Source organism: Artemia franciscana, unplaced genomic scaffold (assembly GCF_032884065.1).
Source record: "Artemia franciscana unplaced genomic scaffold, ASM3288406v1 PGA_scaffold_1179, whole genome shotgun sequence".
NCBI lineage: Eukaryota > Metazoa > Arthropoda > Branchiopoda > Anostraca > Artemiidae > Artemia > Artemia franciscana.
The window spans coordinates 198,365-211,492 of NW_027062617.1; the positions used below are offsets into that span (position 1 = coordinate 198,365).

At 37.5% G+C, this 13,128-nt stretch overlaps 1 protein-coding gene across 3 annotated transcripts in view; it reads left to right on the forward strand.

Moving 5' to 3' along the window:
• The window catches only part of LOC136041204 (lysosome membrane protein 2-like), a 177,554-nt gene that overhangs the window by 135,157 nt on the left and 29,269 nt on the right, over positions 1 to 13,128 (forward strand). For all 3 annotated transcript variants that reach the window (XM_065725778.1, XM_065725779.1, XM_065725781.1), the window contains one exon: positions 660 to 817. In XM_065725778.1, coding sequence (XP_065581850.1) covers positions 660 to 817 — 158 coding nt within the window. The remainder of the gene's footprint in view (positions 1 to 659; positions 818 to 13,128) is intronic.

Genomic DNA, 13,128 nt, shown 5'->3' on the forward strand with positions numbered 1-13,128 from the left:
AAATTCGATATTTTGAAGGAACTCATATCTCAGAGCTCTTATTTCAAATCCTGACCAGATATGTTGACATTGGGGGGAGTTGGAGGGGGAAACCGGAAATCTTGGAAAATTCTTAGAGTGGAGAAATCGGGATGAAACTTGGTGGGTAGAATAAACAAATGTCGTAGATACGTGATTGACGTAATCGTACTGGATCCGCTCTCTTTGGGGGAGTTAGGGGGTGGGGTTCAGTGCTTTGGCGAGTTTTGTGACTATGGACGTGCTAGGACGATGGAAATTGGTAGGCGTGTCAGGGAGCTGCACAAATTGACTTGATAGAGTCTTTTTTCCCGATTCGACTATTTGGGGGGCCGAAGGGAGAGGAAAAATGAGAAAAAATTAGGTATTTATAACTTACGAGTGGGTGATCGGATCTTTATGATTTTGATATTAAGAAGGACCTCATGACTCAGAGCTCTTATTTTAAATCCCGACCGGCATTAAGCCTCTGATTTTCCTTTTAAATCAATCTATTGATTCTTAGAATTTTGCTAGAGCTCATACCATATGAGCTCTTGGCTCTTCTGGCCTCGTCACAAGTGCCATATGAGCTCTTAACTCTTGTTTATTTATTTAATGACTTTTTTTCATGCATTGTGTAACATACCTTTTTTGTTTAGGAGATGCTTTTATACAATAATACACGGACGTTCCCCATGTGGAGGAAACCACCTGTCAACCCAATAATGAAGGTTTATTTCTTTAATGTGACTAATCAAGAAGACATATTACAAGGAGAAAAACCAATACTTGAAGAAATTGGACCTTTTACTTACATGTAAGTTGATATTTAGAATTCTCAGTATGATTTTTTTTTTTTAACAAAACACCATGAAAAGCAAAAACGATTCAGCAAATAATAACCCTGCAATGGTAGTTATTACTTGTTTAGTTTTTTATGAAATATAACAGGTTTTTGACCACCCGTCTGCGTATGACAAAGTTGAATCCAGGGGGGGGGGGGTCCGGGTTCAAAATCTCTCCCGAGATTTTTGCCTCACCCGTAAAATGTAACAAAATTCGATGCTCGTTATAAAGTTTTTCAACCCTCCCCTCCAAAAATAAAATACCCCCCTGCGAACAGAAATGCTGAATACGCGCTTGACTCATGGCCTTTCGAACAGGCGGACCCCTTCCCCTGAAATGTCCATGTTCTTACGGGCTCCCTACATTTTCCATTTCAGAATTCACCTGTTTTGGCGTATGTGAAGAATTAGTTCTTCCTCGGATTATTCCCCCAACTCCTCGGCACCAACTTTCCCCCAACCCCCAAAAATACCTAGCATACGTTTCTTGTTTTGGAGGAAGATTGGTCGTTTTATCGCTATACTTGTTTTTTGTGGCACTTGGTATTAATCAAGTGACATATAGCGATCGCAGATTCTGTCGGTCTGTCTGTCTGTCCCGGTTTTGCTACTTTAGACACTTCCAGGTAAGCTAGGACGATGAAATTTGGCAAGCGTATCAGGGACCAGACCAGATTAAATTAGATTTGTCTTTTCCCCGATTCGACCATCTGGGGGGTGGAGTTCGGGGACGGTTAAATCAGAAACATTAGAAAAAGGAGGTATTTTTAACTTACGAACGGGCGATCGGATCTTAATTAAATTTGATGTTGGGAAGGATATTGTGTCTCAGAGCTTTTATTTTAAATCCCGACCGGATCAGGTGACATTGAGCGGAGTTGGGTTGTGGAAACCTAAAATCTTGGAAAATGCTTACAGCCGAGGGATCGAGATGAAACTTGATGGGAAAAATAATCACAAGTCCTAGGTACGTGATTGACACAACCGGAACGGATCCGCTCTCTTTGGGGGAGTTGGGGGGAGGGTTAATTCTGAAAAAATAGAAAAAAAGAGTATTTTAACTTACGAAGGAGTAATCTGATTTTAATGAAACTTGATGTTTGGAAGGAAATCTCAGAGCTCTCATTTTAAATCCCGACCAGATCCGGTGACATTGGGGAGAGTTGGGGGGGGGGTGACCAAAATTTTGGAAAACGCTTAGAGGGGAGGGATCGGAATGAAACTTGGTAGGAAAAATAAGCACAAGTCCTAGGTACGTGATTAACATAATCGGAACGGATCCGCTCTCTTTGGGGGAGTTGGGGGAAGGGTAAATTCTAAAACATTAAAAAATGAGGTATTTTTAACTTACGAAGAAACGATCGGATCTTTATGAAATTTCATATTTAGAAGGACCTCGTAACTCAGATTTCTGATTTTAAATCCCGACCGGATCCAGTGTCATTGGGGGGGGGGCGCGGAAATCTTGGAAAATGCTTAAAGCGGAGAGAACAGGATGGAACTTGGTGGGAAGAATAAGCACAAGTCCAAGATAAGTGACAGACATAACCAGACCGTATCCGCTCTCTTGGGTGGAATTAGGGGGGGGGGAGGTAATTCGGAAAAATTAGAAAAAATGAGGTATTAATAACTTACCAACAGGTGATCAGATCTTAATGAAATTTGATATTTGGAAGGATCTTGTGTTCTAGAACTCTCATTTTAAATCCCGACCAGATCCAGTGACATTGGGGTAGCTGGAGGGGGAAACTAGAAATCTTGCAAACCGGAAATCTTGGAAAACGCTTAGAGTGGAGAGATCGGGATGAAACTTGATGGGAAGAATAAGAACAAGTTATAGACACGTGATTGACATAATTGGAACGTTCTCTTTGGGGGAGCTGCGGGTTGTTAATTTGGAAAAAATTGAAAAACTGAGGTATTTTTAACTTACGAACGGGTGACCGGATTTTAATGAAATTTTATATTTAGAAGGAACTCATGTCTCAGAGCTCTTATTTCAAATCCCGACCAGATTTGTTGAAATTGGGGGGAGTTGGAGGGGGAAACCGGAAATCTTGGAAAACGCTTATAAATGTCGTAGATTCGTGATTGACGTAACTGGACTGGATCCGCTCTCTTTGGGGGAGTTAGGGGATGGGATTCAGTGCTTTCGCGAGTTTGGTGCTTCTGGCCGTGCTATAACGATGAAAATTGGTAGGTCTGTCAGGGAGCTGCACAAATATTTTTAACTTACGAGTGTGTGATCAGATCTTAATGGATTTTGACGTTTAGAAGGAGGACCTCGTGACTCAAAGCTCTTATTTTTAATCCCGACCGGCATTAAGCCTCTAATTTTTCCTTTTAAAGCAATCTATAGATTCTTAAAATTTTGCTAGAGCTCATGCCATATGAGCTCTTGGCTCTTTCGGCCTCGTCACAAGTGCCATATGAGCTCTTAGCTCTTGTGGTCTAATACATCTAAAATTATAATGCTGATACAGAATAGCATTAAAAACTATCGTTTGCATCTCTCAAGGGCTTTCTCACTTCGCCACCTGATGTACATCTCCGAACGCCTTGTTTTCTGTGGTGGGTGGCACGCTTCCGTCACACCGTGCCTCTTATCACACCGAGCATATTCCCACGGCAGAAGTCAGTTGGCAGGCTGCGCAGTTCAACTGGCCTGTGATTGAATGCAAGGCCATGAATTTTTATTTTCTAATTGGTTCATATTTGGAATGAAACAGCTATCTACAACACTGACTATATTGTAGTTCAATCCCGCCACATGACTTAATTTTTCTTCTCTCTTCTCAAAATCACTGATTATGTCAGTGATATGATCATTGACTCCTGGGCAATTCGCCCCGGAAAATTTACCCGCAGAAAATTGTCCCCACATGCAAAATTGAGCAACCAAAGGGAAAGTATGACAAATAAAAATGGTGAAAAAAGAAGGAATTGCGTTCACTAGGCGTACATCAGAAGGTTTTCCCGTCTGAAGAAGCCTACCTTTAAGAAACATATTTTTTTTCTTTTATTAACTTAATTTAAATAAATAGAGTCAAACTCTAAGTCAGAACCAAACAAATTTAAAACTGACGGTACTCCTTCCAAGTGAGCAACCAACAGTTTAAGCAAAGAAAGTTTTCAAAAAGTCATTTAATCCTGTCCACAAAAGAGTTTTAGGTATCATACCCAAATAAAATAGGATTATCTACTAATATTCTAGGCAATTGCTTTCAAAAATGGCAAGAGGACTTAGGGGTCATACATTTACAAAATTCTTGAGTCTGACGATTAAGTTCTACCTACGTTTTCTAGGGGGGAGGAAGTCCATAGGCTAATTGAGTGAAAACCTTACTCATGCAGCCCTATTCGAGTTTCAGGATTTCTAAGAACTTCCAAAAGTTCGGATGATGGCAGCCAATGGAACTTTACATCAGAGAGTGTCACCTCTCCATCAAATTGCTAGTTTGCGGGAGGCTTTGTGCGTGTCGATTTTTGGTAACCCATTGGTCAGGAGGAAATGGAGGGGGTGACCTTTTGGTTCCTTCGTAGACAGCCTATAAATCCTCATTTGGTCTGTCAACTCGGCAAAATCACTGCCAAGCTTTACCTGGAGATCTTTGAAGGCTGACAGAATGCCACTAATAGGAAGAAATGCCAGAGATGGTATCACTGCAGGGAAAGCTGAGGGTCACTTCTGGACTTCTCCTGGAGCCCAAGCCCCTGAACTTTTTCGGTAGACGCTCTGAAAGTGTTGGAAAAAACAACCTTTTACCTTCGCTACAGGAAAGGTTAACTTTACGGCGTTTAGTGATGCAACTTAGAAGTCTCTCTTCACTGACTGGGGGAAAGGGCTGGTTATGTGGCCTTGAATGAGATGAGTGTAAATGGCTTGTGATTTACTGGGACACAAGACGAATAGACAAGGGACGATATCAAGAAGAACGTAAATGGTGGAACAGATGATAAAACCGTAGTCTGGTAATTTTAAAGGTTCGATCTACCCAACAAGTGATCGGACTTGTGGAGAATACCCTGGATTTCCAGGTGCCAAAAATGAGAATTTCATAAACCACTATCAAGAAGCAGGAAATTCTCCCCGCTGTCAGGTTTTTGGACATGGTCAGGTTTCCGGGTAAAACTTCTGCGAAGGGCGGGGGTTACCGGTAGAATACGCCATATCATGATATGTCAACCTATTATCACTGTCCCTCTATGTAGATAATGTTCAATACAGGGGGTGGATGGCATTCGGGCATGTACACGTGAATTTTTTCCAGGGAGGTGGGCAACAATAAGTAAAACAAAATTTATTTAATAATTTGGATGAGAAGTCCACAGAAATCAGGACATTTTGGCATTTTAGGAGGAGCCTTAGGAGGGCTAAGACACCAGGAATTTCTTCCGCTTTCATCCCAACACTTTTTTTGATATTTAGAAATCTGAAGATCTCGTTCAGAACTGTCTGAAAGAGATTTTCAGGTGGACATTATCGGATAATAAACACCAATGGAAATTTTGACGGGCCTCAAACTGTACTTAGATATCTAGAAAAACTGAAGATTCTGTTCAGAACTGATCAAAATTTGAAGATTGTCAGGTAGACACTACAAAATCGTTAAATCATAAACAACGATGAAAACTTTGATGGGCATCACTGTTTTGGGATATTTAGAAAATATGAAGATTTTTTCAGAATTAACTGAACTAAATCCTCAGATTTTAAGATAGTTATTGCCAAACCGTTGAGTTATATTGACCAATGAAAAACTTGATAAACCTCAAGTTGTCGTTGTATTTTCAGAAAATCTGGAAATTATGTTCTAAATGTTTTTCGCCTTTAAGTTTTTGAAGTGCTAATAACTCGTCCGTTTCGAAGCTGTAAAATGATAGAGAGGTTTCCGAAATAGGGTACATGGATAAAGTAAAGTTGATGGTAAGACCGAAGCGTCGCTGACTTAAGAAATCGTGTACACCAAGTGCCGCGTTCCAAGCGTGGCGAAAACGTGTCTACCTTGACGGAAGTGTGCTGAATGTTACTGGAACTATGCGGTACTCTTGGGGCTCTAAGATGTCCACCACTTTCACCCCTTTGGTTAAAGATGTCGTAAGATCCGACTCCCCTTTGGCATGTATGGATTAAAAAAAAGAAAGGAAAAACATGACAGCGAATGTTCTATTTTAAGAAGAATAGTTTATATTTTGTTTTAGAAATAAAAACAATACAGTCTATGACCTTATATTTAGCTTCAAGCGTAATATTTGTATTTTATCAATATGGAAACTTAGGGCAATTTAAAAAATTTAATATATATATATATATATATATATATATATATATATATATATATATATATATATATATATATATATATATATATATATATATATATATATATATATATATATATATATATATATATATATATATATATATATATATATATATATATATATATATATATATATATATATATATATATATATATATATATATATATATATATATATATATATATATATATATATATATATATATATATATATATATATATATATATATATAATATATATATATAATATATATATATATATATATATATATATATATATATATATATATATATATATATATATATATATATATATATATATATATATATATATATATATATATATATATATATATATATATATATATATATATATATATATATATATATATATATATATATATATATATATATATATATATATATATATATATATATATATATATATATATATATATATATATATATATATATATATATATATATATATATATATATATATATATATATATATATATATATATATATATATATATATATATATATATATATATATATATATATATATATATATATATATATATATATATATATATATATATATATATAGACAACCACTGACAGAAACAAAACGGTTTTTAATTGCAACAGTTGTCTTTATTTTGAATTTTATGAAAGTAAGAACAAAAAAGCAAATGACTCGTGATTATCCATGAGTGAATTGAGTTTTGCGGTTTTCAAGCTAATACACTTTAAATTTTCTTTGTTTTAAACAAAATTATGATTTTCATATTTTAGCCGTAAATCATAGCTGTTTGGATTACGTCACTATTGTGAAAATCACCAGTTAAATTGGGGGAACTCCTGAACCGAAGGTTTAGATGATGATCTGACGACACAAGTGACGCTCCGTAATGTACATTTTCTAGTGGAAAGTGGATTGGCAGGGGGGACATAGCTTTCTCCCTCTAGATTTCGAAGAATGCTTTTTTGATATTTTCATTGAAATATCAAAGAAACCTTTGCTTCCCCAAAAATTCTTGTGAATCAGCGTCCCCTATGACTTGATTTTCCCCTTTTTGTGAGGCAAATGAAAGGCAAATTAATTTTCAGCAAAATCAGAACTTACATAATCTTTCAACAATCCTCAGGAAAACCCGTTGGATTCTATTTGAAGGTTATTTCCATCTTTATAACCTATACTACTACTACTACTACTACTAACAACAACTCGCCGCTGCACCAAGAAGCCTGAGGGCTGTGTTGTCCCATATTTTGATGATTTCAAAATATATCTCTCAAATATTTGAAAAACTTAAAGGATCTGAAACCCATTTCCTCTCCCCCTCAGTGTTTTTGAAATGCCTGCTTCATGCTAAAGGCCCCTCTAAGGGGAAACTCAGGTCATGCTAAACCCGTCTTCGTCTGGGTGCACTACCATGGCCACGTCCAACTGCAAAGAGGCCATTCTCCAGTTAGTCAGTATAACCACCCAACTCAAAAACCACCTAGATATTTCGACTGTATGTGTTTTGATTCAGACGAAGTAACCTCTGTGCCAGTTCCCAAATTCCAGACGCCATTTGCCAGCTCTCCATTTTGCCAGTTCTCCATTTTGCCATTTTGCCAGCATTTGCCAGCTCTCCATTTTGCCAGCTCTGTAAACCGCTTGAAACCAATCGCAACTAAAGGAAGAGGATTCAAGGAAGTAATGCGATGATCAGCTCTTACTGAATCTTTGTTTGATTACTATGTGTTAATGCTTATAATGTTGTCATTTACACTGATCCTTCTATATGCTTTTAGAACGACGTTCTTGCCATTTCGATTTCTGGTTCTCTAATACAAGCGTGGTGTCAAAGTTTACGAATAACACATAAATCTGGCCTTTTTCATCCATTAATGTGAATCGGTGACGTGACTGGGACCTTTAAGTTCCAGGGGAAGTCCTCAGGTGATAGCTGTCTAGTTATGAACGGCTGTAGGGAAACCATTTAGAGTTCACTGAGCTTTTACTATGATCAACTAAGGTTGAAGATCTGAACCACAGCATAAATACTATAGTACCTATGCTGTGGTCAGAACGTACTTATTGACAGTCCAGCAAGCTAAACGACACAAATTAGCCTCGAAATCTTGTATTTTAAGCAAAAATCTTCTGGCAATGCTATCAGGATTGGAGGCGCAAAGTCGCGCTCCTCCATAATACGTAATCGACCATTCTAATATTTTCTTTGATTGACTGTCCTGTTCCAAAAGGAGTCATTTTTCGTTTTGTTGTTGCCAATCAACTGCTTAAAATTCAGCCTAAGGCAGAATCATAATGAAAAAGTGAATTCTTATTTTATATATGGCATATCTGGATCAGTAGAACTTGACGAATTACTACCATGAGAGACGCAATGCCTTAATGCTCGTCAGTTCTTCGGATGTCTAACTTGTTTTATTCAATCAGATAAAAGAGCCAATAATTTCAATTATAATATCTTAAAAAAGCTTAAATGATCAGAAATACCAGATAAATGTATTTTTTTCTGGGGGGGGTGTTGCTAATGTATAAGAAGTAAAGGCAGTCAGAGGCGTACTACGCTAGACTCCCTTGGACTGTTTGAACGTGATATTATTTTTACATTAGGAACTTAGTTTTGCAGATCCTTTGCTAGTAACCTAGCTTTCCATCACAGGTAATTTTTGTTATGCTGCTGTAATATTAAAATCTTTGGGCCTGGTTTTATCGAAGTTAGTTATACCCGTACTAGGTTCGTGTCTTGGAAAAGGCGCTAGACTTCACAATTCTCAAAGTAAATGAGTCATTTTCCAGCTTATTACAGTAACCTGTTCAATATGATAATACAAAAAAGAAGAAAATCTAAGTTGAACAAAAATATGACATGAATCTGATGTTCAACGGTTGAACTCTAGGAAATGGGTATGATTGATTTCATAATTTGCCATAGAGACCACAGGTTGGAAGTAACCTTCTGCCATTGCAGAGAAATTCATAAATTTCACTAGTGCTCGCTGCTATGTAATACACACGTATCAACATCAGAACTTCAAACATAGCACCATTGAACTGCAACGAACAAAATGGTTGAGGTCATTCGCAACAGTCTGTGAGTTACGGCTGGGCCAAGTATCTGCTCAATTGGTCAAGTCGTATCCACAGGGGAGCCACGATGACAAGCTTAGAGGTCTTGAAAAAAAAAAAAAAACAGACTCTGAGATTCAGGAAAGTGTCAAAGGCACACAGGTGTTACATCTGTGCCATTCATTTTGCAGTCAAAGTTTCTCAATGCCAGATTTGTGCATATGATATTTTAACTGAAGTTAGAAGTGATTAAGCAACAATAGCAGTGACGCAAAAGCGAAGGTAAGCACCAATGAAAACCACTTCCTTGCAACTATAACCAAACATTTCGCTAGTCATAACAAAAAGGTGTCATCAAAATTAAGCTTGATTGAGTTCATTGTCCGAAACGAATCATCATTCGTTCTGTGGTTTTTAAGTATACAATTCTTCAAGCCTGAGAAATTCAAAAAATCGATCAATTAATTTTTGTGCATTATCTTATGCTTCCGGGTTGGGATTCGCGTTTAGTGTTGGTTAGTCGCGGATTATTTTCGTTCTCATTTTGTGTCCGATATGTATGTTACTACCTCATCCACCCTAACCTATTCAAAGCCTCCCTCTTTACACTTTTCCAGGAAGCTCCCATTTCCTTTAAATCTTTCTTTATGACATCTCCCCATCCCAAACGAGGATGACCTGTTTTCCGTTTAGTCCTAGACAGTTGCCCGAAAATTACAATCTTCGCTAATCTATCATCCTTCATCCGCAGAACGTACCCTAGCCATATCAATCTTTCTCTCATTATAACCCTAGAAAGCGGGATTGAACCATTTTTCGTACAGCCTACTGTTTGAAATACGGTCAGTCAACCGGATACCCAGAACAATCCGTAAGCAATTCCTCTGGAAAACACCTTGCAAATCTTCATCTGCTCTTTGGAGCGCCCACGCTTGAGCCATATTTGACCACTGTCATCACTGTACCTTCCAATATTCTAATCTTGGATTTCAGACTTATCGTCCTATTCTTTTAAACTTTTTTTTTAGTTGCAAAAAAACACCTGAGCCTTGGCTATTCAACTTTTAACCTCTTCACTGCTCCTACCATCTTTACTAATAATACTACCAAGGTAAGTGAAGCTGCCCACCTGATGAATCTTTTCGTTACCCAACGTCACCTTTTCATTTTCACTTATTCCTAGCCTTAGTGACTTGGCCTTCTTAACATAATTTTCAAACCTATTCTAGCTTCCCGAACTCGCAAAACCCCTAAAAGTTCATTCGTTTTGCTCACACTTTCGTCTAGGATGCTTAAACCGTCAGTATAATCTAAGTCCAGGAGAGATTCTCCTCCCCATTTGATTCCGTGGTCCCCCATTGTCTTTCCTGTGCTTCTTAAAACAAACTCCATTAAAATGATCTGTGTAAAGGGGGATAGAATACAACCCTGCTTAACTCCTAATTTAATACGAATTCAGCTGCTAACCTAATTTCCTACCTTAACCGCAGCAGTGTTATCTCGTAGATAGCACTAATCACTTTAATGTATTTGTCGGGTATACCATATAAGGATAAGACCTTCGTTAAAGCTCTTCTATCAACTGAATTGAACACTTGCTCATAATCTACAAAACTGAGGACTTCAGGTGTTAGAAAACTCAGACACTTCTCAATTATTAATCTAAGAGGGAAATTCTGTCGACACACCCTCTACCTTTTCTAAAACCGCACTGTTCTTCTCTTAAAACTTTGTCAACAGAATATCTCAGTCTAAAAAGTATCATATTACTAAGTAATTTGCTACCTACATAGACTAATGCCTCGATAATTATCATCTTTCTTGTACAGTGGTTTAGTTAAGGTTTTCCTAAAATCGCTAGGTACTTCCCCTTTTTCAAAATCATATTCACAATCTTCAGTAGGCTAACTTATTTCTAACCTCAGAGCCACCATATTTAAGAAACTCATTTACCACACTATCAACACCTGGAGCATTATTATTTTTCAATTCTTTTAGTACTGTCGCTAATTCTTCCTCACAAAACAAATCTTCCTTCACATTCAAGGTATCACAAACTTTTTCATTTTCCTCTATATCTTTTCCTGCATCTATAGCCTATGTCGGTTTAGCATATTCTCACAATATTCTGCCCATCTCTCTTTAACTCTTTCCTCATCTCTAATTGTGGCCCCCTTCCTACCTTTAACTAAATTCTCCTTTTTAGAGGATAATTACATCTGAAGCCACATTAATTCCGGATTTGACATTGATTTTGAAGGTTTAGTTATTTATGCTAACAACGTGACGATTTTTCCGCTAAGTTAGCCAAATAGTGCACTGTCCAAATTAAAGTCAAATAGTGCAAAGAAAAGGAAAGTGACAACCCGATATGGGTTTTTTTTTATTGTGACATTTGATATTCATGACTTTCTTGCGAATTTCTTCAAAACTTGAAATTAAAATGGCAGGTAGAAACACAAATTTGATCAAATACAAAAAAAGAAAGTATAGTGCGCATGAGCATACATAGCGCAGTAACGTGCTTTTTCAGAATATGTCTCTTAACCAGGATCGTATACAGGATTTTTTTTGTGGAGGGAGGGGGGTTGTAAAAGTTTTTTTTTTGAGGAGGGAGATAGAAGAATTAAAAAAAAACATTTGTTTATATTCATTTTTGTTACATTTTTAAGAGTCAGATAAGCGTTCGGTGTGGGGGGCGGGTCAAACACCCTACCCCCTGGATACTGTCTTGCACTTAACCTTTACGTAAAATAACTAAGCTTTTTTTAACTTTTAAAGTGTGCAGATAGATTTCCATGGGAATGCCCAAAGGATATGTAAAGGTGAAATCCAAATCTTGATTTTATTAATTAGCCAAAATTAGGGGGGCAGCAACCCCCTTGACTAGATTGGAAACAGATCTCAAAGATCAACCGGATGTCATAAAGAAAGATTTAAGGGCAACGGGAACTTCTTGGGAGGATGTAAAGAGGGAGGCTTTGAAAAGATTGGAATGGAGGAGGAGCATGCGTAGCTGCGCTGGCTTCAGGCGGCTTGGTGCTGCGGTGGATTATTATTAGTAGTAGTATTGAGAGTGGCATTTGCATGATGTCTGGCTGGACTTCCGTGCTAAAGCAAGTAATTGACCAGGGGCTTCTTGGTCAAATAACTTTATACGCAAGCCCATTTTGCATCTTTCATATAAGTAATTCTGACACAAGATGATTAATTTTGTCAATTTTTCAGTATTGAATAGCTACCTTAAATAAGGCTTTTCCTTGTTCAAGATCGACTGGTGTTTCGTCCTTGCTTATTATTTGCTCTTGTTGAGAAAGACAGACTTCTGCTTGTATTGCGTCTCTGAGGAACATCTGGAGATTCTTATACTGTCTCAAAAGTTGTTGAACGTTCTCCCACGTTTGATGGAATTCCTCCCATCCATCACGCAATGCACTTAGATCCAGTCGCAAAAACTAGTCTAAGCATGAAAAAAAGGCCACGCATGGACGTCTTGCTGGACTGGCCTGTGAACGCAGAGGCCGGCATTTACCCCCCCCCCCCGCGGAAAATGCACCCCGGGAAAAATACCCCCCCCCACTTCGCGCAAAATACCCCCGAAAATACCACTCCCTATGGAAAATAAGGCTTTCCAAATTTGAGAATTTTATTTGAGTTTTGTATTTTTTATTTTGTGTATGGGGAAGGAATTTTGGTACTTATGTATTACACGCCACTCACTCAAGTTTACGCCGTGTGAAACTCAAGAACAAACCAGTTTCTTCGTTAGTTTCTTTCAGCTTAGCGCGAGACAAGACAACGACAAGCGACAAAATAGATGGGAAACATAATTTGGGCTATATATTTGCACATAAGGGGGGGGGGGTAA